This window comes from Anoplopoma fimbria, chromosome 9 (genome assembly GCF_027596085.1).
Source record: "Anoplopoma fimbria isolate UVic2021 breed Golden Eagle Sablefish chromosome 9, Afim_UVic_2022, whole genome shotgun sequence".
In the NCBI taxonomy this organism is placed as follows: Eukaryota; Metazoa; Chordata; class Actinopteri; order Perciformes; family Anoplopomatidae; genus Anoplopoma; species Anoplopoma fimbria.
In genome coordinates this window covers 12,213,969-12,237,134 of record NC_072457.1, presented here as the reverse complement: position 1 = coordinate 12,237,134, position 23,166 = coordinate 12,213,969, and the positions used below count along the sequence as shown (strand labels likewise).

The 23,166-nt window shown below is 42.5% G+C and overlaps 1 protein-coding gene across 1 annotated transcript in view; it reads right to left on the bottom strand.

Annotated features, from left to right (window-relative positions):
* cntln (centlein, centrosomal protein) overlaps positions 1-23,166 on the bottom strand; it is an 84,538-nt gene that overhangs the window by 3,938 nt on the left and 57,434 nt on the right. The window contains exons 20-26 of the mRNA XM_054604853.1: positions 22,059-22,274; positions 20,604-20,701; positions 17,716-17,842; positions 17,253-17,390; positions 15,787-15,972; positions 10,102-10,299; positions 5,708-5,782 (exon numbers count right to left, since the gene is read on the bottom strand). Coding sequence (XP_054460828.1) covers positions 5,708-5,782; positions 10,102-10,299; positions 15,787-15,972; positions 17,253-17,390; positions 17,716-17,842; positions 20,604-20,701; positions 22,059-22,274 — 1,038 coding nt within the window. The remainder of the gene's footprint in view (positions 1-5,707; positions 5,783-10,101; positions 10,300-15,786; positions 15,973-17,252; positions 17,391-17,715; positions 17,843-20,603; positions 20,702-22,058; positions 22,275-23,166) is intronic.

The following is a 23,166-nucleotide window of genomic DNA, read 5'->3' as shown; positions in this document are numbered from 1 at the left end:
TAGTGGCATTACACACATCAACTTTTTTTTTTTTTTAAAGATCGATCATCCCAGCTCTTTTGTCTTCTCCCTCAGAACGGGTTAGTGAAAATTATTTCCAAGGGCCCAATTTGGGAGTAGGTGTAAAGATTGGTGTAAGACTGCTGGATATCTAAATGAGTCAGAATGAAGGAGGAGGAGGAATCAGAGAGTCTGAAAGAGATATAAGGGGGTACTTCATTCAAATGTCTTCATGTGCTCAGCATGTGACTACCAAGTGGTCTTTCTCAGTTATTAACTAGTTTACCACCTTATCAATATAAATGTGACAGCCATGTATAATTAGGCAGACTTTGCTGCTTCAAATAAGCGACATTTGGGTTTATTCAAATGTCATACAGGAGTGACTTCCTGTATAGCTGTAACAACAGCAAACCTTACAGTGTATATTTTACCGTAACACACTTTACACTTCTTCTTAATTTGATAATAACCATAAAAAAGTAAGGTTGAGGATCTAACTGGTATGACAGGAGCGGTATCACAGTGGTGAAGGATTCTTGCTATAAATCTTTGTCCCTGACTGGTGAGCCGACTCCAATCTAGGCCACTACTCAAGGTAAGGGAGAAGTAGTTATAGTAGTTTTATCACAGAGGGGGAAAAAAAAATCTCTTTGATCTTTGATCTTCTCACTTTTGTTTGAAAATCAAATTTATCAAACGGGGGAATAACAACAACAACAGCATAAAAAAAAAGCACAAAGGCACCATACACCATAAAAGTCTTGCATTTGATTATCTCTGATAATGAATATGTCACATTTGCAAAGAGGGGCTCAGGTAAGGAAATCACTGAAGCACCGACAAGCCTATTCTCTCCCTCTACCTCGTAATTACCTACTCCTGCAGCGGAGCGGATCCCTCTCTTTTCTCCCCTTAAGGTCACTAGAGACTGATATGAAAGGGAATTGGACACTTGGGGCCACAAATACTGTAATTAAAAATCTCTCCTTTTCTTGATACGTTGTTTGGAAACATCATTTCGGTGTGCAACATGCATTTGTTAGGGATCTGACCTAAATACACCCTAGATTAAACACAGGAAAGCACCGGGTCTTTGTTTCAGGTTCCTACTCATTAGGTGTGAAAATTAGATGATTCAGGCACGATTGGGGTATAAATATAGAAAGGTGATATCCATACAAAACAGATGCAATCTTTAGGTGGATTCAGCAATCAAGAGCAAGGCCGTGATTAACCGTACGGCTCATTGGCCGAGGTAATGTACTGGGAAGCAGTTACAATCAACAAAAGTGGCTGTGCCTGCAGCAAACTGTCACACATAGAATTGTTGCCTCTCAATGTTTGTTCTCTGACATAAGGGAATGTAACACATCTAGTCATCTATTCAATGAGGAAATGTGTACTTTCATCATTAATTCTTTTCCTGTAGTAACATAAAAGAGCCAAAGTCCACTTCGCTCCAAAGGACGACCCCCGGGTAAAATCAGACTAGCAGTAACCTTAAAGCTCCCAAATAGCATCATGACTCAAGAATAATAAAGAGATTATTCACTCGGCCTGTTTGAACTCATCTCCTGGAATGTGCCGTTTGATATTTTCTAGCTCGCCTGGTTAAGTAATCGCCCCAACAGTTTAATGGCAAAGAAACAGCGGCAAAAAGGCTGCATCTGCTGTTTCTATTTATGTGGAATTGCAAGTTGAACTTAACGAATAAGTCACAGTGTGCTCTGGTATTAGTAAAGTCTCCTCCTGGGATTGCTCCCCCCTTAATCCCTGCCACTGTTCCACTGTCGTATTTACAGTACAAAGGCTCGTCTCGAGTCCCCTTACACACACACACACACACACACACACACACACACACACACACACACACACACACACACACACACACACACACACACACACACACACACACACACACACACACACACACACACACACACACACACACAGAGACAGAAAAAGAGTGGCTGATTTAATTAGCGCAATCATTAAATAAGGCTTAATTAGAGTCACTTTCCTTCGGAGAGAAGTGTGGGACTCAGAGCTGTTCCTTGTCATTACAGAGGCATAATGAGCCACACAACACAACACACTTACCCCTCACCCTCACAGCACCGACAACAATAGAAAACTTTCCCACTGCATCAGCACGGAGCCTTTGATATATTTACGACTAAGGGTCAATGATGTAATACCCAAGGGAACCACCAAAATGATGAGAGGCTTTGACAAGAGGTGACATGAATAAAGTCTATTTGGATATAGATAAATGATGCCATTAACATCACATCAATAAGCAGCAGAAATCCTTCCCCAAAGTTCAATAAGGCTTTGAAATTACAGGAAAATGTTCAGCCCTGTGGTCCATCCATAAACGCCTTTTATGTTTTATAACAGGTCCGGTCCAGATGGGTCTGGCCTGTCTCTACTACTGTCTTAATGTAATGTTCACCTGCTTGTTATAGTTGGGAGGCTGATAAGAAGTGATGCTTGTACGTCTCCCTCGGGCGTGATCGTGAAGTAAATATTAGCAGGCCCTCAGCGCCGCCCCAAACCACTGTCCTCCCATAAAGAAATCAACAGAGTCAATGACTTTTTAAATGTTATTATGCTGTCATGAGGCTTGAGATGGGTACGTGTATGTGTACAAAATGAGTCTGAAAAATGATCTGGAGGGAGCGTGTGTGCGAGTGTGTTTGCATGCATGTGCACATGCTTGCGTGCACATGCTCCTCGTGTTCATTATTGGCCAGCAGCAGAAGCCAGTCATTTCCCTGTCTTCATAAAGACTTGGCCCATTAAATTCTACCTCCAGTCAATAATTAGGACTCCACAAATAAACCAAAGGCAATTAAATCAATGCTTCCCCGGGCCGGTGCCTGGACCCTGTGGCCCACATGGACACTCCATCTTCTCTGCTGGCCTTATTCATGGTGGGTTGCGGTGGAGCCATACAGTACACCCCCTGGCCTGCTCATGATTATTAGATAGCACCGTCCCTCGATCCCGGCTATGGAGCGCCGCTTATGGTGGCTCTCCACTGAGATGCGTAGGGTTTGATTTCATTAACTTCCCAGTAGAGGTGAGAGACGAGGAAATGAATGCAATGTTTCATTTGGTTTTGAGTGGACGTGTGGGGCAGCGGTGAGGGGGCTCCAGAAATCTATGCCACTGCTCCGGCGTGGAGGGAGCAGTAACTCAGAGCGTTCACACACACTGTTTGCCAACGTGTTGTGGACGTCTCTCTCTCTTGTTACGCTGACATGTGGCGGTGCACGGCGGTGAACGGCGAGCAACAGCTCACACACAGAGACACGGATGCACACATACATAGCAGCACTTTCACATCTACACACACACACACACACACACACACACACACACACACACACACACACACACACACACACACACACACACACACACACACACACACACACACACGCAGAGTGAGTGATGGGTTTGCTATTGACAGGGCCACTGAGATAATAAAGTGCTGTCCCACTGGCAGCTCCATTAGGCACTGACAGTGACAAGATGAGGCTGTCGTGAGAGTGCACATGCACACACAAATACGTGCACACACCCAGACGTACACGCCGATGGACACATCCTCATCCTCTTTCAGTGACAGCCAGCCAGTTAAGGACATGGATCTCTCTCTCATCTTTCCTTACACAGAGTCTATTTCTGTCTCTGTGTCTTTTTAACCGAAGAAGTGTGTGTGTGTGTGTGTGTGTGTGTGTGTGTGTGTGTGTGTGAGTGCAGCTCGGGGTAGGATCATATCACTATTAGGGGAGTGTGTTATTAGTGTCACAGGCAGGGTGACAGGCCGGGCCATTTCACTTCACAGATGTTCTGCTTGGTGAGCCTTTCATAAGCTATGACAGAGAGTAGAGAGGCAAAGGGGCTACAGTATGAGAGCTCTTGAAGTGAATTCCCTCACTATGAAAACGCTCGCTTCTCAGCATCAGCGGCATGTGTAGTTCAGGCACGTTATCATAGGGGTCTTCACAGCTTCAAATTAGGAGATCTACCTCAATCAACCAACAGACAGGCACTAAGAGCGTCTTCATAGACCCTTCTCCTGGTCTCTTAGTGTGTAAGATATCACACCAGCCTGTCAGAAAAATAGACGATAAGACGAGAGACACATGCAGACACAGAGTCGGCTGTCCCCTTGCTACGACAGCATGCTCTTTAAAAAAACAGAAGAGAGAGAGAGAGAAAAGATTTAAAATAAATAAACAAACAGAAAACAGCACAAGATGGACTTGAAAGGGGAAAGAAAAAGTCTGTTGCAGAGAGGGGGGGATGACTGCGGTGGTCCCAGCGGTCCCCACTGAGACCTAGGGGCGAGTCTCAGCCTTGTCATACTCCACTCTTCTCCTCCTCCTCCTCCACTCCCCCCCTCCACTCCCCCTCCCACCACCCCTGTTCTGCCCACGGAAAACGTCGATAGCAGGCTGCTGGTGCCGAGGTCTCTGGTGGACACTAGCTCATTCTCCCGGCATCGACAGGCCCGCCAAATCAATATTTAGTTCCCCACTAACAAGCTGCCTCGGGGTCTGAGCCAGAGAGAGAGAGCGAGAGAGCGAGAGAGAGAGAGGAATGCAGGACAGTGGAGGATGGCAGAGAGAGACAGAGAACAGGGACTGAGAGCTGTCCAGCTAGAAGGGAAAAACATGGATTCAGTAGAGTGTTTTTTGTGTGTGTGTGTGTGTGTGTGTTTGTGTGTGTTAGTGTGGGAGGGGGAGAGGAAGGTGGAAAGGTCAGGAGAAGATCTGGGGAACAAGAGAACAGTGTCTGGTGTGTGTCGTGGTGCGGAGGCGACGCATGAGTGCCTGCGGCAGCCGCTGACAAGAACACAGACAAGACACACATACACACAGTCGACACTCTCAATCATACACATATCACAGCGAGCAGACGTTGACAGCACTCGAGTAAAGCTCCAGCAGAGCACTCACAGATGAGTGGCTGGGCACACACAAAGAAACACACACACACACAGCGAGGATGTGGTTGCTTTTCTTTGTTTTATCTTTTGCATCATTGTTTCTTTTTTGGGTTTTTTCGGAGCCTAGAGCAGGACACATTGGTGTGGGAATGAAAAATTCATTCTTCATTTACTGTTTTTGGGTGAAACTGGTGCCCAAAAATGTCTACACTGAAGACTGACAAAGCAACACATCTGCAATGTGGAGCTAAAATAATTATTCCTAAACTAATTTATCAAACAAGAACATTCAATATATCAAAAAATTATGACTTTTTAGAGTGTTGCTTTGTAAAACATAAAACTTGACTTTGGCAACTCTAACTACTTTTAGAGGAGCTGTATTAAGAGAAAAATTTGTTCTACAAATCTGCACCTCAATAAAGAGCTGTGCTACGCTGGAAATCTATTTAACAACTAGAAGGGCACTTGGAAAGCGTAGACCTCCGCCAAACAACGCACTACCTTGCAATGTAAATGAAAGTGAAAAATAATTTGTGTATCTGCCCCTTGATTCGGATCTACTCCATTCAATGGGTTCTTCTTTGGGCCATGAAACACCCTCCCACCAAGTTTCATGATATCGAGTTTGTAGTTGTCCCGTAATCCTGCTAATAAATAAACTGAACCGAAGGAAATGAAGGGAGGCAGTTTATATCTGGTGTTTGTGCAGGAATGAGTAACTTGTGTGATCCTGACCTTCTGCTGGAGGATGTGGTTGAGGTGGTCCAGCCAGTCCTGGTCTCTTGGAGTCTTTGAACGGGCCTCTGCCCCCTGCAAACACAACAGCAAATACATACAATTCAATGACATGATGGAGACTGAAAGATCCACATGAAATCGCGCAAACATTGAGGGTAGACTACATTTCAAGTGAATCAGACTAGAGTCACTTGACTTTTTCTAGAGAGAACCTGCTGCTGTATCTTTAGATTGGCCTCCGTGAGTCTCCTGCTTAAGGGCAGAATTGTAGCAACACACCAGCCAGGACCTTGAAGAAGCTCTCCGGAGACTCAGTGGCAAGGTACGCCGGAATACGTTTGCATGCTGCTCATGTATAAAGACCTTACAGACTGGTAGCCTTGTTACTGCTAATGAACAGAAAGAAGAGCGACGGCGTGGCCATGTACACCTCAGCACTAATGCGTTACCTCTTCACTTCAAACCCCAGGTGTAGCTGCTGGAAATGATGTGACGAGCCTTGTACTGCCTCACAGGGACGAGGGGGAGGGCAAGGGGGGGGAGTGTGTGTGTGGCAGAATCTAAAAGTCCCTGTGCTTGCAGACTGCCTGACCAGTGAAGTCTGGGACGGCAAGGGGTTGTCCAATGCTACAAGTCCACAAGGGGGCTCATGCAGACTTATGTGAACTTTGAGTGAGTTTCTCTTTAGGGTGGTGACCTCACCAGAGTGCGCTCTGAAGATCACACAATATTCATAGCAATAGTGAGTCAGACAGGCAAATGTTGACATCATCCAACTAACAAAAACATCTGACCACCTACGTTTTTTTTTAGAATATGATTAGCAATGTTAATGCTGAGCTACAGTTCTACAGTGTCAATTTAGAATTTTATTATCTCTATTATTTCATCTAAAGCAGCTGATGACACAAAGGTCTCGAATGTGAAGAAAATTCAGCACCATAAAAGGAAATATAAAATCCATCTTGTTATATATTCTCATTTGTCCTTTTTTAACTGTACAGCCACAATAAAAGCTTTTTTTTTTTTTACTGTTTTGCTACACAAAGCAACGAGCCCTTTCATCTGAACATAACTCAAACCAATTCACAAAGATATGCAGTGACCAGGCTGGAACCGTTAAGATGTGGGCATTGGTGGTATCCATGGCAATTAGTAAGGTCTGGAGGGTTGACATTTGGATTTAGCATGTCTTTCTCCCTGGTGATCCGCAGCTTCCTGGTACCCTCTATGTGTGATCCTTGGTGGTACTAGCAGTTGGTCTAGGCTAATTTCAGTGCATGCCTAATTGTGCCTGGTGCTCTGCGTAACTGAGAAAGTAGGTAGTGTTCGGGGGCGGGTGTGTGTGTGTGTGTGTGTGGTTATTTTAGTGAGAGAAGAAAAAGAGGGTTGGGTTGGGGGGGCTTCTTGTGACTACTGCCTTCAAGCCTCCCGCAGGGGTGAACACGGTGTGTGAAACCGTGCATGTGCTTGAGAGTGGGTGTGCTTGCCCACCCTTGGTAGATATATAACAAAGCACTGACCCTCCATCAAACATTAGGTGCAAAACAAACTGGCCTGGCAATTACAGCCTTATTACATCTGGATCATTAACTCCACAACAAGTTGCCAGGGGAGCCTGGAGCTGCTCGGCCCTCTCCGGTCCTCTGTTACACGCTATGGAATGGACAGAGGCAAATAACCGTGTACATGTGTGTGAGCATGTGTGGAGCACTTATGTTTGAGCATGCCTTCTTTGCATATATCACATTGATTTTGTGGGTTTGCATATGTTCGTGTGCGTAAGGAAGCAGCTGTAGGTTTCTGTTAGACACATAAAAACCTTTGAAAATCAATTAATAAATTCAAAATACACAAAACGAACAAACGAATTCCACATCCCCTTGAAATAGCTGCCAACCCTTTAAATGATATGCTGTCTATAACTAGGACCAGCCACACAAATAGCCTGGATACAACCGCAGTTCAACACCTCAGGGACAAATCAACAAATTCAAAGGGGGGAAGAAAATACTGTTTGCAATATCTGGAAAAGATGACTGTCATAACAAGGTCATCTTTTCCCCAAATTCTCCAAAAATATTATCACAACAAGGAATAATTCATAAAAGGAAAATTTTGATATGCATTATATTCAAAAGTACATTGATTTTAAAACCAGCACCAGTGCACTACAATGTTAAAAAAGTTCTGCTAAAATAGTTGCCAAGCGAAATCTTCCAAACTAAAGAAAAGTAGCTATGTTGGCAATGGAAGTATCCTCATTTAAAAGTAAAAATGAAGAGTGAAACCAAACCCTATTAGGACCTGGGTTCTAATTCAGCACACTGGTATCACACAACCAAGTGAATAAATGAATACACTTGCTATGTGTTGGACTTTTTGAAGACTGCAGGGACATCCTGATAACCTCATGTCTCGTGATGTCCTCAAGTCCAAAAGAAGAAGAAAAAAAAGAAATACATACAATCTAAAAGGGTTGTGCAAAAGCTCCTTTCATCTCTTTGACTGAGGGGGGAAAAACATATCACAATTCTGAAAAACAAGTATCTTGAAACTTCAACTCTGTGCCATACTTTCAAATTCTGGAGAGTTGTAGACCATATATCCAGTTTTAAAATTCCTACAACTAAAGAAGCATTGTGTGCACAGCTAAAGCCTAGTTCAGTTCAGGCTGGTTTAAGTAAGGTGCACTTGATTCTGAATCTCTAGAGACACACACGTCCATACAGATCTTTAATGTGTCTAGCAAGAGTTTCAATAAGCACAAATATGAAATACACACATCTGCACAGTCACAGATGGTCTATTTCCAACATTCAAAATCACACTCAGTAAAATACCTAAACTATGAAACTCACTGTGAAAAAAAACCGTACAATTGTGTGTGCCTTTTGGACAGCGCTGTGATTTATGAATAAGGAATGCACCGATCAGACTTTTTCAGTCCCGTTACCATTACCTTATCTTTGGGTATCGCCTGATACTGAGTACTGATCCGATACTAGTATTTAATTGATAAGCTGTATTCCTCACTGTGTGTGAGTGACTGGGATCATTTTTTCATCATGTTTTACTTAAAAATCACTTTCTGTACTTTCTCTATATATGAATAAATACATAGATATAAATGTACCAAATTGTTATTTATTAAAAGAGAAGTATCTGATACCAGATCGCCCGACTGTCACGATACTCAATCCAGCTAGTTAAGTCAGTATCAGACCAATATCAGTATTACTATCGATGCATCTCCAGCATGAATGTTCAATTAACAGGAAGATCACACCCACCACGTTAGGGCACCAAGCAGCACACCATTAACCACAATTAATACGAGAGAGAAAACAAGTGGTGTAGAGAGTGTTTTTACACGCAGACGTATCGGCTCCGATGAGGAGGATTTTTTGTCAAGTGAGAAACTGTTCCCTGTTATCTCCTGGGTGGAGCTGGGCTACAAAGGGCTAAAATTGGTTTCAAGTGTGAGTAAGTGTCTGGAGCGCCCTCTCTCATCTTGTGATAGATGGGAGGAATTCCCCAGGGTGGGTGGTTGATTGTAACATGGGATCGCTAATTGATGACAGAGCCGGGTATGATCTATGGTAGAGAAAGGCCCCACCAAGTTGGAAAAAAAAAGTGTAAAACTCTGACTTTTGCAAGGAGTCGACCGTCAATAGCAAGGATTTTCAGTTCAATGACTGCTTTCAGCTGGAAGAAAAGAGTTGTACTCACTCAACTTGGGCTGTATTAAATCTTATATCAAGTTGATTGGTGCTGCAGGTGTTGATGGGTTTTTTATCTTGTCGGGAGCAAGAACACCAGCTTTAAACATGAAGCCCCACCCATCTCTGTTGCAACTTATTTCCCGACTCATTAGTGACATGCCACGGTGTGTTTGAAGCTTTGGAGCTCTGACCGAGCTGCATTATTTGACGCATTGGTGTGAGAATGTGTTGGTGTGGCCTTTGCAGTGTTCGACCTTGCTAACTTGCTGTGATCTATCTACCCATCAATGAGAGCAGGTGAGACAGAAGCAGAGACTTCAGGCACTCTGTTCACCACCACGCCCTCGTTTTTGCCATTTACTGGGCCTTACAACCCTTCTGGTGGAGACCCTGCATCTGTTCCCAGATGATGATCACAGTGAATGTAGCAACTCATTTAGACACAATTGACTAAGAAGATACCCAAAACTACAAGGAAATATTGACGATATAATGTGTTTCCCAGGCAATCACTAAGCAAAACCGCTCGATAACTTTTAGCATGTTTTGAAATCTTACAGCACAGAAAATCTATTTTAGGTATCTTGAGTGCTCTGGGCATAATCTAGACCCGATTCTGAAGTTAGCGTTTATATGAAATCTTGACCCACTGTCCCTTGGCCTTACCTGGTCAGTGTCCATTATGTCCGCAAGATCGTTCTCTGACATATTGAGGATGGAGGCAGCGATGGACTTGGCTTTGATCATAGACTTGGCTGAGAGGCGGCCCTTTGCTGCCACAGCATTGGCCTGCTCCAACCTCCTCCTCTTCATCAACTGCTGCTTGACCTCTTGAACGTCTAAAAGTATTTCACTGGCCAGTGCCTGAAGGAGGAGGAGAAGAAGGAATAAAAAAAAGGGAGAGAGATGATGAAATGGAGATAGAAAAACAAGAGGAGAGCTCTGGCTGGCCGATGAATAAATGAAATTGATCAAGCATGCGCCAGAGAGGCCTAGTACATTATGGAGGAATATTGAGTTTGACACACTCAGATTCTCTTCAGTTTCGCCTCACGCTCCCTTGTAGGAATGTGGACCTGAGGGTTTGTTGCCCTGTCGATTGAAAGCTGAGGGAACACAGCTTTGATACCAAACGTACCCTGAGTTTTTCCAAAATCTCCACAGACAGAGAATCATGCATCAGAGAGAGAGAGACAGTGATCTACTGAAAATACAGCCATTCATTTATTTATTTGCTTTCTGAATGTCTCTCAGTACAACAGGGCAGCATAACACTGTTAATAATTGAGCTATGAGGGGCTGTTTCAAATGGTGCCCGAGTGAACGGCAAGCGAGACGAGGAAGGCCTGGGAAGGCACAGTTGTCGGGCACTAAATGGGAGTTTGCTCTAAATACAGAGAGACAATTAAATGTTAAAACTGCCACTGTACACGGGAAAGTCAATAAAGTAAACTCCCCTTTGCTTCATTTTGAGCTTATTGATCGAGGCAATAATCTTCTGTATCATTCCCTTGTAAGCCTGCTGAAAAGCTGACCTTGGAATAGATGGTCAGATGAGAGAGAGCTAGAAGACAGAAGAACTTGCTGTACACAAAAACAAAATTTACACAACTTACTCCTGGACAGTACACAATATAGCCAGGCAAGCAAGAAGTACAGTGTGTGCACACATACAAAGACACAAGCACAAACATACGAAAACACTCAAGTGCATTACAGTAACAAGGGTAATCACACACCAACAATGTGGAATTGCGGCAAACATCTCCACTCCCCTCTCTTAATTTCACACAGGTGGACCAGGTGCTGTTTACAGAGCAAGTGGTGGTTCTCACAGGAGAGAGCTGAATGAGTGGTTGGAGGCTTGCAGCTGGAGAATGTGGAGTGTTGCTATTTGTCTGTTAGCAACATGAAATATACACAAGCAGAGCAGAGACATTCAGAAATCCAAAGGAGACATGGAGGAAAACAAACAGGATCACATTATATAAAGCCCATACAGATAAATATATAACAATAGGTTATATAAATCAGCTCACAGAGCTATAACACTGTTTTTTCATCTATTAGGTAGTTAGTTAGTGTTTTTATTCAGTCATCACACACAATACAATGTATACAGCCTATATATAATGTAGTATACAATATAACTGAAAAGGCATAGGCAGAAGCATTAAGCTTATATATGTCTATCCTACTTTCACCATCAATCATGCCATCCAAATAATATATAAAAAAAGAAATTATTTTTATTTTTTATTTTTTTTATTTCATTCAGACTTGTAACCCTCAAAAATAGTTTTATTGATCTCAAGTCTAATGTAAAAACACTTTAAAACAAGAAAAGTGTGAATTCTCTGTAGCAGATGCTTTTTGACTCCTTCTAGATAACAGAAGTGGGAGCAGTTTCATTTAAATTCCAGTTTCATAGGTGGCCTACTACGACTATGTTGGTGTAAAGTCATCAGAATAGCACTGATTGAACAGGACGAGCAAAAAAAAAAAAATCAGAACCGTCGTCACCCTCCTAATGAAGGAAGGCAGCTTCAGCTCTTTTTGGTGATCTGAGAACTGTGTTTACCCTTGAGGAATACACAGCTCATTAACTAACAGTCGGGGATCCTATTCTTTTATTTAGAGCCTAATAGATATTCACTGTCACTGTTCAAGGGTTACATTCAATTGACCTAAACCCTGCATGTGGAAGAATCCAGAAAGAGATTAAGGGGTGAATTTATCACTCATTCCCAGCCCTGCGAGACAAAGGGTGGGAGGGGGATATGCAAGCATTCACACACACACACACACACACACACACACACACACACACACACACACACACACACACACACACACACACACACACACACACACACACACACACACACACACAAAACATGGAAGGTGTGTGTGTGCTGTGTTCAAATTCAAATACAAACATGGAAGGTGTGTGTGTGTGTTTGTTAAGAGCTCTTAGCTTGAATAGTACACAATCACAATTGCCAGAGGGGCAATTTAGACAGGACGAGGATTAGGGCAAAGAGATGGGGATCAAATGAGCAGCAAAAAGATATCCTCTTTAATAACTAGCTACCTCTGAACCTCTTCACACACGAGGATACAAAGGGCCATTCAAAAGCATAAAGAGCAGAGCGGGAGGGAAAATGCTTTTATTTTGTTAGACACTGATGTAAAAAAAATAGCTTTTTACTGTTGTTTACATACCCTAAACATTTCAGTAAGATCTTTAATTATGTAAAAAAAATGCTTACAGATTATATGAAATGTATATTTACTGTAAGGTCTTCACAGGTACATTTTTTGTGACATTCTTGCTGTATAGGGTCTTTCATATCCAAGACCTAAATCAAACTCAAGTAATCACAAAAATACTTACACATTCTTTTCAGAAAAAAAAGATAATACTCAAACTCTGCACAATCCTTTACTTTTCAGCAGGGATGAGAAGCCAAAATATTCTTTACAAGAAAGCTACCGGAACCTTTAGTGTGTGTGTTTATGTGTGTGTGTGTGTGTGTGTGTGTGTGTGTGTGTGTGTGTGTGTGTGTGTGTGTGTGTGTGTGTGTGTGTGTGTGTGTGTTGTGAAGTAGTCACTACATGCAGGGCCACTGTTTAGCAGTTCAACAGCAGTGCTTACAGCCTGGGGCGTGTGCAGGGGCCAAAAGGGTTTGCTGGCACACAATAAAAAAAATAAAAAAAATCCCCACACACAAATACACATACACACACACACAGAGCAGCACATACAGGCACAAAGGACAAAAAAAAAAAAAAAAAAAAAAAGCTCATAAAGACACACACACACACGCGCACACACACACACACACACACACGCACACGCACACACGCAGCCCTCCGGTCCTGATCAATACATGACAAGAGTAAATCTCCTCCGGACGTCAGGCAGTCCAATCAAAGGGCTCGGTGTTCTTATAGGGAATCACAGGAGCCAGGGGGAGGCAAACAATGATGTGAATCCTCAACTACAACACAATGGCCCCACCAGCCTTGGGTTATGGGAATGGAGGAGAGCAGTTATAAGAGCGTGAACTGTATTTCTATGCATTTCTATACACAGGCTCTTTCCCATGTAATACAGCCTCTATTTATAGGCTACTTGTAGATGTCATGCATGTGTGTCTTTTCATAAATGTGTAAGGTTATACTGTGTGAAAGAAATCAGAGGCTAAGAAAAACAAGCTTTTTTCTACCTCAATTTTTCTTCGATGTGAGTGAGCCATATAAGGGCAAGAATAGTGTCCGTAATTTCTAACGTTTCTGGTTTGTGAGGTCTGAAGCGATAGAGAATTGCCGTGAAACTGTGCCCGTGATCTGCCACTTGATTTATGTGTGTGTGGTGCAAAAAACACTGCCATCACTATCTATCTCTGCCAAGCTGTTTCCTCCTTTGATAGACAGGTGTCAGCTAAAGCAGAGCTGATGGACAGTCTTTATCAGCCTCTGCCAGACACACACGCAGACTGACACGGACACACAAACACACCTCAAGGTGATGGATTAGGCCTAGACAAAGACAATGGTGCCCATTCCCGTTGGGCACACGGTATTCTCATAGTGGTGGCCTGTGTCTCCCTATGTGCTTGAAGAAAGTGAAAAATGCATAATGGCACATAAACACATTGTTAGAAATCCATCAATCTGCTGACATTTATGGGGGATCCCGTTCTGGTGGCCGCAGGGTAGGCTGAGCAAGGCACTTCTGACGTCCTTCACTTAGCCACATGGTTTTAAAAGCTGCATTACAGTAAAGTGATGTCAGACTGTTTCTAGCTGTTCTATAATTTGCCATTACCCGCTTTGTTAATATATCGTAATTACTGATGATTATTCATCAAAAATCCCATTGTGTAAATACTTTGTGACAGCACCAATGGTCAAGCTTACAATATCAGGGTATTCAGTAAAACATATTGTGATATTTGATTTTCTCCACATCGTCAAGCCCTATCAAGAAGTAAAGAGGATTGTCAACAAATGGCGTAGTTGGTGGTTCAATTTGATGTCAAAGTGTGCTTGAGTAACTTAACAAGCTCCAACTTCTCCTGATGGTTAAGCTTGTACCTGTTATGGAATGAATGAGGGGGGGTCGATCCACTGAACCATCACCTCGGACATAAAGGTGCTGACCCTCATCCTCGCCATTGTATACTGTACTGAAGCTCACTCTCTAATGAAGCTATCAGAATACATCATCTAAAAAAGCAGTGATGCAATCCGGACTCCATCAAACCGGACATTCTCCACTGTTTGGAATAAAAACTCAGCTGCCACTGCTGTTGTACGTTTATTGCAATCACCCCAATCCTCAAGATGTCCCATAAGACATCCTAGGGGACACGGTAAAAAGCCTTCTAGGAGCATTAGATACATGTAAGTTGGATGCTACCAACCTTCATGTAACAAGGCTCTGCTTCCTCTTCCTCCGTCTTTCGACAGTTTGCCAGAACCTCTCCAAGGCCAGAGACAGAAGGGATGCCTTCAGAGCTGTGACTGCAGACGGCCTCATTCAGACTTTTCCAAAAAACTAAAGACCACTCAGGTTTACATGAGGCAGTCTGTTCATCCCAATCCATGTTTCTACACAAAAATACTGTTAAAGTCTACAGGACTCCACCTTGAGACTCCAAGAAGACAAGGGGCTCAAACAATAGCCAGAGAACTTCCTCTCCATGACACACACTCACATATAAGCAACCCCCTCAAAAACCAAATGGAACGACAATGGCACTCCACTGGGATATTGTGGTATTTCCACATCCAGCTTGGCGATTCTGGAAAAGGAAAGTCCTGACCCTGGAGCCGGTGGTGTGCATAGAGGTGAGTCCATAAGAAGAGGACAGAGTCACCGTGATGTCCCCCATTAGTTTGGTGACCGTCTTAAAGCCTTCAGTTTGGCCTTTTTGTCTCTCAACATCTTAGTTTTTTGCAACCAGAAGTGCCCGAGATGATGGACATGATGAAACAAGCTAACGCTGAAATACCAAAATGTTACAATTTCATGAAGTGAAATCAAACTGTGAAAGGGTGAAAGTTTTAAAGCCATGACACAGACAACTCTGAGACCGGACAACACCGTGGTAGCTACCTGTCAATCACAAGGTAGCCGGGTCCTAAAGCTTACCTCGCTTTATTGTCTATTTTACTCGAAATGAACATAATGCCGTTTTGGAAAAGACTTGAAACTAAGACCATAAACTCTTTAGAATGCTCACTGAGGTAATAAATCAAGTGAGAAGTGAAGTCATTTTCTCACAGACTTCTATACAATCTGAATTATTTTTGCAAACCATTGCCCCTTCAGTACAGTACCTTGATGAAAGCATGAAGCTGCTCCAGCTGGGAGTATGCTTGGCTTAGCTGTCTCTGAATCCTGTCCAAGGCATGGGAGCTCTGCTGGGTCAACCCCTCCATTTGCTCTGTGGCTGTCTGTTCCAGTGCAGCCAAAGCCTGATCCTTGGCTCCCATACGAGCCTGCAAGGCATGCATGCGCTGCTCCTGGAAAGAAAAAATTGTAGGCAGAACTGGTGAGCTGAAGGCAAACAATCTTTAGAAAGGAGAGAGTCTGCATAGGTCTGTGAGACATTTGTGGCAATTGTAGAATTAGATTTTTTTCTTTTTACCCTGCCGACCCCTAGTAGTAGTGTCTAATGAAAGCAACACAGAAAGGGTTTTCAACGCGCCGAGTCAAACCATGCCACATTGATTTGCGTTTCCATTATCAGTTTTAACGCGCTGAGTTGTGTTAATTCGCCGACCTCGGCAAACCGAATACGACATATGTGTTGTGAGATTCAACTCATGTCTGTGCAGGAGACCAGAGAGAAAGATGTTTTCAGCTCTCAGTACATTTGTAGCTCCTCACCCAATCTCTTTGGTTTGAAGTTTACTTTATTTCCTGCGTTCCTGTTTTTTTTTTTCTTCTTCGCTTTCAGTTGTTTAGGAGTCGTGTTAAGTCGCTGCCAACCGGACATTTCCTAATTTTGCTGATTAAAAATGAAAACTTTTAAAAAACAAAATAACGGGTGACTTTTATTGTGAGGAACTTAAAGTAAATGAAATGTGTTTATCACCAAAGTAGCGGAGCTGTTAGTGGCTATATTTTTATAGAAACAAAACTACTGATACTGCAGAGACAAAAAACAGGCTTCAAACTGCAAATACAACAGTAAAGGAAAGCCGGCTCGTGTGTGGATGTCAAATGCCATTAGGTTCATTTTAAAGATAATATTATCAAAAAAAATACAGAAGAATAATTTTGCCCACTTTGAACTTCAATTTTTTTTGTATGTAATTGTGTTAGAAACAACTTTGAATCATTTTTGTTAATTTTTCTTACTCTGACATTTGAGTCGTTTTAGGTTGATTAGTGTCAAAATGCTTATTTTAAACCACTGTGATTAAAAGTTATAAAACAATACATAAAAAATTAAATGAAATACAATTAAAAGGTGTGAATTGTTGTATTTTGCCTGGAAACAGAAAACTAAAACAGCTGCGGTTTAAAGATTCCTGGAAGTTATTATCCCCCAATCCTGAAACATTTATTTTGTTTGGACTTAATACATACTTTAAAACTGGGATCTGATACGATGACAATTTTCTGTAATAGCAGTGTACCATGGCAGTGCTACGGAACCAGTTTTTATAGTTCAGTTAAGTAGCCAAACTGAACTTGCCTCTCACTGTTATGTAGCAAACATTTTTTTTTATTGAAAACTTAAGTTCAAATATCTAAAACATTATTAAAACAATTATAACAATTGGCTGTTTCCTACCTTTTTGTCCAGGTCCTCCTTCATCTGTTTACAGGAGGTTTCATGTTGGCTTTTCTCTGTGGTTGCAACATTCAGTCTCCTCTTCAGAGAATCAACGAGGGCCTTCCTGTTGGTGGCCTCTTCTGATAAAGTCTTCACCTGTAGGAAGTTGGAACAAATGGGAAACAAGAAGGTAGAAAATGAAGATGAGCTATGGTGTGGAGGTATTGCAGTTCTGTTGTGATGGAGGTACGCAAGTCATTTATTGTAATAAGTTTCACTCAAATTAACGAAGCATCTATTGTATTAGTTAATGTACCAGTAACCACATCTAATAGTTCTACTTTTTAGTAATTTAGGAGCCATAATATCCGGGATATGAGAAATACTGAACATCGCAATACCTCATTCTTATCGTCTTTCTACCACGGAGCAACAAACTACTTGGATGACATGATGATGGTGTCAGCTGTATTTTATGTACCTTCTTCTCCAGCTCCTCCAGCTGTCCACGGTAACTTTTCTCCATCTCCTGCAGGAACTTCAGTCTTGTCTTCAAGTCCTCCACCAGCTGCCTCTTCATGGTCACATCTCGCTCTGTGTGGCTCAGCCTGGAAATACACACACACACATTTTTTTATTAAGGGTATGAAGTATAAATGAATGTGCATTTTTCAGATATTCACTTTCATGCACAGGCACACACTCACATAAAGTATCTATATACATAGCAGAATAAACAGACACACACTGAGACAGAAAACATGCACACGCACACAAAGCTGGCAGACACAGTGTCCCCGTGCAGTGCATCAGGCATGACAGCTCATTATGACAACTAAATACACTGGCATGCTGTTTGGGTAAATGGAGGGGGGGATGTGGAATAAGGATGCATATATAATTCTAACTGGCATATATTAGAACAAGTGCTCTGGCGGGGAATGCCGCGCTAAGTGTGACTGGGGAGTCCTTTTGACAAATGGCGTTTTCGAATCAGCAGTGACACGACTTGAAAGACTGTTAACAAGTATTTAAATGTTTATTATTTGCAGCTCAGCATTACTCCAGTCACATAAAAACATCGCGTCAGCAGGGGGACCCGGCTCGGGGAAAGACTGATTATGAAGGGAATATTTTTTTTTAAATATTGCTGTTTGTGTGCCGCACTGTGTTGATAATGCTTCCCTAAAGATAGGCAATGTCTTTGTATTGTAAGCTATTCATGTCGTAACTGTTGCAAACAAGCACCCTGTGTCACTTCCTATTTTGATAACTTGCCGTATTGACACGCTTAATATTCCAGCATCCGTGAGGCCTTGTACTAAATGGGCTCAGTATGTTAGTATGTTTTATTCTGTTTTCATAAAAGGCAAATATGAGGCATTTTTCATGGTTGTCTTTACCTTGGGGAGTTAGAACAAATAGAATAAAGATCATAAGGATGCAGTTAATTAAAATGATTTTGCCGTTTTTTTATTTATTTCAAAGATGTAGTGGATCTCTTAGCTCCCATCATGGCTTGTGTGTTTTGAATAAACAGATGACGAAATGTTAGAGCAAATGCTTTCGTGTAAGTAAATGTCCCTGTCTCCCTAGGTGGAGGAATGCCTGAGGGCAGACTGGCTAAATAAATGTGAGCTTGTCCTATTGGAGTGACATTAAATTAAATGAGAGGAGTCTAGCCTGGGGTCTTTGGGGGAAAGTAGCGCTGGCTGGTTACCCCATGGATTTGGCCATTAATGAGAAAACCCATATTGAACCTTCCAGATGACTGTCTGGTGTTGACTTAAAGACGGAGAGCAGCAATAATAGCCCCAGCCAGGCTCCCTCTGTCCCAATGCTAATGGCAATTAGATCGACAACATTTATTTTAGATGTTCTCTTCTCCTGCACCCCAAAAAGAATAGAGGATAAAAAAGAATGAAGGATATGTGTTGCTACTGCCGGAGTGTGTGATCTCTATTTATGAGTGTTAGTGGAAAGAGAGAAAGGGAGCCTCGAACTATATCCCAATCACTCACACGTTTGTTCCCTTTGTTCTGCGCTTGTTGGCAATATTGTTCATCAAACATGCGTGTATTGTAATGATAACAGCCAGTGGTCTGAAGTGTGTGTGCATAAGAGAGAGCGAGAGCGCACATTTCTGTGTATGTTGTTAAGAATGAAGTGCGGTTGGACGTTTCATGTGGCTGATAGACAACAGGGCTAAAGATGAAAGAAGCTGCTTCATAAATAAGGCAGGGCCATAGTGCCGGATATTGACTGAGGACATGCCGGTATACTTTGAAATTCATTTCTTTCCCCCCCCCTTCTCTTCTTTAAGGCGAAGCAGCCTTGCTCCCACTGTGTGTGCTGAGATGTATATTTCAGAGACGTCTAGACATGTCTTTCATTCTGAGAAGGGGTCCCTCCATAGAGGCAAATGGTGAGGTAGGCAAGAAAAGATGGCGAGTTACATGCATTAATGTGTGTGTGTGAGTGTGTGACAAGAGCCAGAGGAGAGGATGAGGCTGTCGTGGAAAGCTGAGGGATGTTCACTCTGTCTGGCTGTGATCCGCTGTGCTTTGGTCGCACACAAACACATACCCGCTGCGATTGTACACATGCCCTGGATGCATTATTGAGAATGGCAGGCAGAGGACACAGCATACGAGACAAAGAGAGCGAGAGGGAGGAAAGCCAAGTTGTTCTTTGTACCTTTCTCTCGGTTCAAAGATGAGATACTAATGCCGAATGATGATGTACGCCTTACACAACACTGTTTAATTGTTGACAGTTTCCCTGAGTGAATTGTTCATAGCTATACACATTCTGACTGTGTAATGCAGCGATTGCTACAGTAGGTGAACCATTAGGGCTTGTGGCCCACAGGCCAGAGTGATGCTGTGTGGGTTTTAGTGTCATGGGCCAAAATGGTCCCTCCTGCGGCACACAAACAATCAATACAGATGCTTTGATCAGCACTCCGCATCAGCTACCCACATAAGTAACATCGCACTACATGACACACAAGACACCCACATGCTCACATGCGCATAGACACTAATTCCTTCAGTAATTTTGATTCACTCGCTCATGGGAACACGCAGAATATTTCACAAGTGATTCATGCAGAGGAGAAGCATGCCTAAGTGGAGTGCAGCAGACAGAGTGCTGCCACATGGTGGAATCAAACACTACGGATGGGAGCTGCAGTGAATGTGCAAACATGCAGACGGACACGCAGGGAGACGGAGAGACAAAGACAGAGAGAAAGATGGGGGAAAAAAAGGAAAAAGGAAAAGTAAGAACCGTTCTGCAGAGCAGCAGTTAGGAAGCAACACAAAGAGAAAGAACTCATACTAATGAAGAAAATGGTGTGAAACTAACTTGTCCTGAAGCTGACGGAGCTTGTCCTCCTTCTCCTGGAGTTGGCCTCGCAGGGCTTTGTTAGCCGCCACCTGCCTTGTGACCTCCGCACTTGCACTCTGGGGGGGAAACATGGTGTGTGTGTTTGTTAATGTGTTTGAGTGTGTGTGATCCGGGGTAGGGGGTGGTTTTTCGCGACACGGCTGATGACAGGTCAGGCACAGCATGCCTCCTCATTATAGTTACAGCAGGAGGGTGGAAGGTGTTAAGAGAGGTTAAAAGGAAAACTGTATTTTTCAAAGTGGATGAGATGGGGGAGTAATGGTAAAAAATAACAATGTATAGACCTAAACTACGGTATATATTTCATTGGGGACTATACTGTATATACGTGAAAAAATATGTTAAAAAGATTCAAAAAATCCAACAGCAACATTTCATTTATTATTTATTCTATTATTTAAATGTCTCGTTTGTTGTGATCTTTTATATTCCTGCATTGCAACATATTAAGACACACGCTTCATGACGACAGCCTGACTTCTGATCATTCCTCTGATGGTTATTTGAACGTGCATGTTCACTTTGGTTTAAAGGGCCCCGTATCTCTTGTGGGAACTGTAACAGTACAAGCTTTTGACAATGTGCTCACTCAGTGCGTGCACCCCCACAGTGCATCCCTCGCCCCTCCGTTTTGCTGTCACCTGACATGACTTCCTTGGCTGTGTGTAATGACAGCAGCAATCTGCTCGGTGACACTGATGAGCTGGCTGCGGAGAGGGTGATAATACGGCGCTTCCACTCACACCTCATTCCCTATGATGTAAGGCACGTCTCTACTGTTATTCCCCATTCGTCATCTCTCTGACAGGTAACCCGTAATAAGATCAAATGATAAGAAATGCTAATTCATGTCGAAATCACATGCAATTTCAGGTGAATTTGAGTGCTCAAGATTTGAAAGTAAAACCTTGACAGTGTTTCTTTCAGCGTTTCTAAACTCCACAAGGAAAAAAGCGGGCTATTTAAACAATTGAGGTGTTAAAGTGACTCAGAAATATAAATGTTTGTTAAAATACCAGGGAAATCTTTCTGAATAAGAACATTAATGCCCACACTGGTAAACGGTTTGATACTGCATAATAAGTAAAAAGGGCAACAAAAGCAAAAGAAAAATTCTAAATTCATTACCTCTATTTATTTCTTTTTCCCCTAAACTTGCTGGTACTGACAGAAATTAATTTTGAATACATTTTTGTCAAATATGTTCTGAGCCAAACAGCATTAAAACATGTTTTCAATCCCTTGTTATTCATGGTATAATCTACTCAAGCTTCATAGAGCACAAAATTGGAAATGAACACAATCCTTAATACCATCATCCTATTAAGAGATTTATCTCATAAAGCGTGCACAATAAGACAAAGCATGAGGCCTACTCATTAACACCAGAGTTCTGCTCGTAACCACACTAACCTTAAGTCTGGCCTGAAGTTGTTTGACCTCGGCCTCCAGGGCCTGGGGGGCTGGATTAGCCGGGGCAGGCATGGTCCTGCCCTGGCAGCAGCACTCTGCGTTTACTGGTGCTGCGGGTACAGTTTGTAGGGGTAATGTGATCTGCCTCCACTGCTCCAGCTCCATCTCCAGAACCTTTTTCTGCTGCTCCTTACCATTAAGGTCAGAGGTCAGCTTCTGCAACAGATAGACAGAATTGGTGGTCTTGGCTACTGCTAATGATACTTCAACTAAAAAAACTAGTTTTGTCTATTGTTATTAAACAAAGGACACCTAAACCTATTGTTTTTGTTATAGGATGTCCAGTGTAACAGGAGACATGATATAATGCTACAAACCAAATCCCAGCTTTCTCTGCTTTAAGATGCAAAAAAAAAGTAAAAAAAAGACTTAATTTGAAATTCACATTACATGAATATGATAGACACAGAGACAGAGTAAACACAAGATGTTGGAAATACTGTATGTGTTAGCAACAGGGGGGCTGTGGACTCTGTTTTAATATCTAGTCTGTGATAAATCTCCTTTTTTTTAAAATGCTAATTAGGAGGCAGATGATGCCGTTGCCCGGTCAACAGGGTCTAATTCTCACTGTGATTGGCATGCATAATAAAGCCATCCTGCAGAATCAGAGAGCACTTTGGGATGGAGTGAGCTCAGTAGTTGGCGAGAGGTTGGGTTTACCGTGATGAAGGATAATGGCACTAGCTGATCATGTACAATGCACAGTGTATCAATGATTATAAACATAAGCATCTGAGGTGAACACTTTTAACCACATGCAAAAAAAGAAAATCAAAAAAAATCTTTGTCTGCTTATTAAGAAAATATGGGGCAGAAACACGTCTGTTTGGTTCAATACTGCCACAATTAGCTGACCTGGTATCATTTCAAACATCAAGAATGCTTAATGGCACAAATGGGAGACATGATACATGATGCCGCTCACATGGGGTAAATGCTGGAACACACACAGAGACACACGCACACGCCCGAGTGAAACCGCAGATTCCCAGGAGTTTGCTCTCTGCTCTGCATACATGGAGGTTATTGATATCTGGTTGCTGGC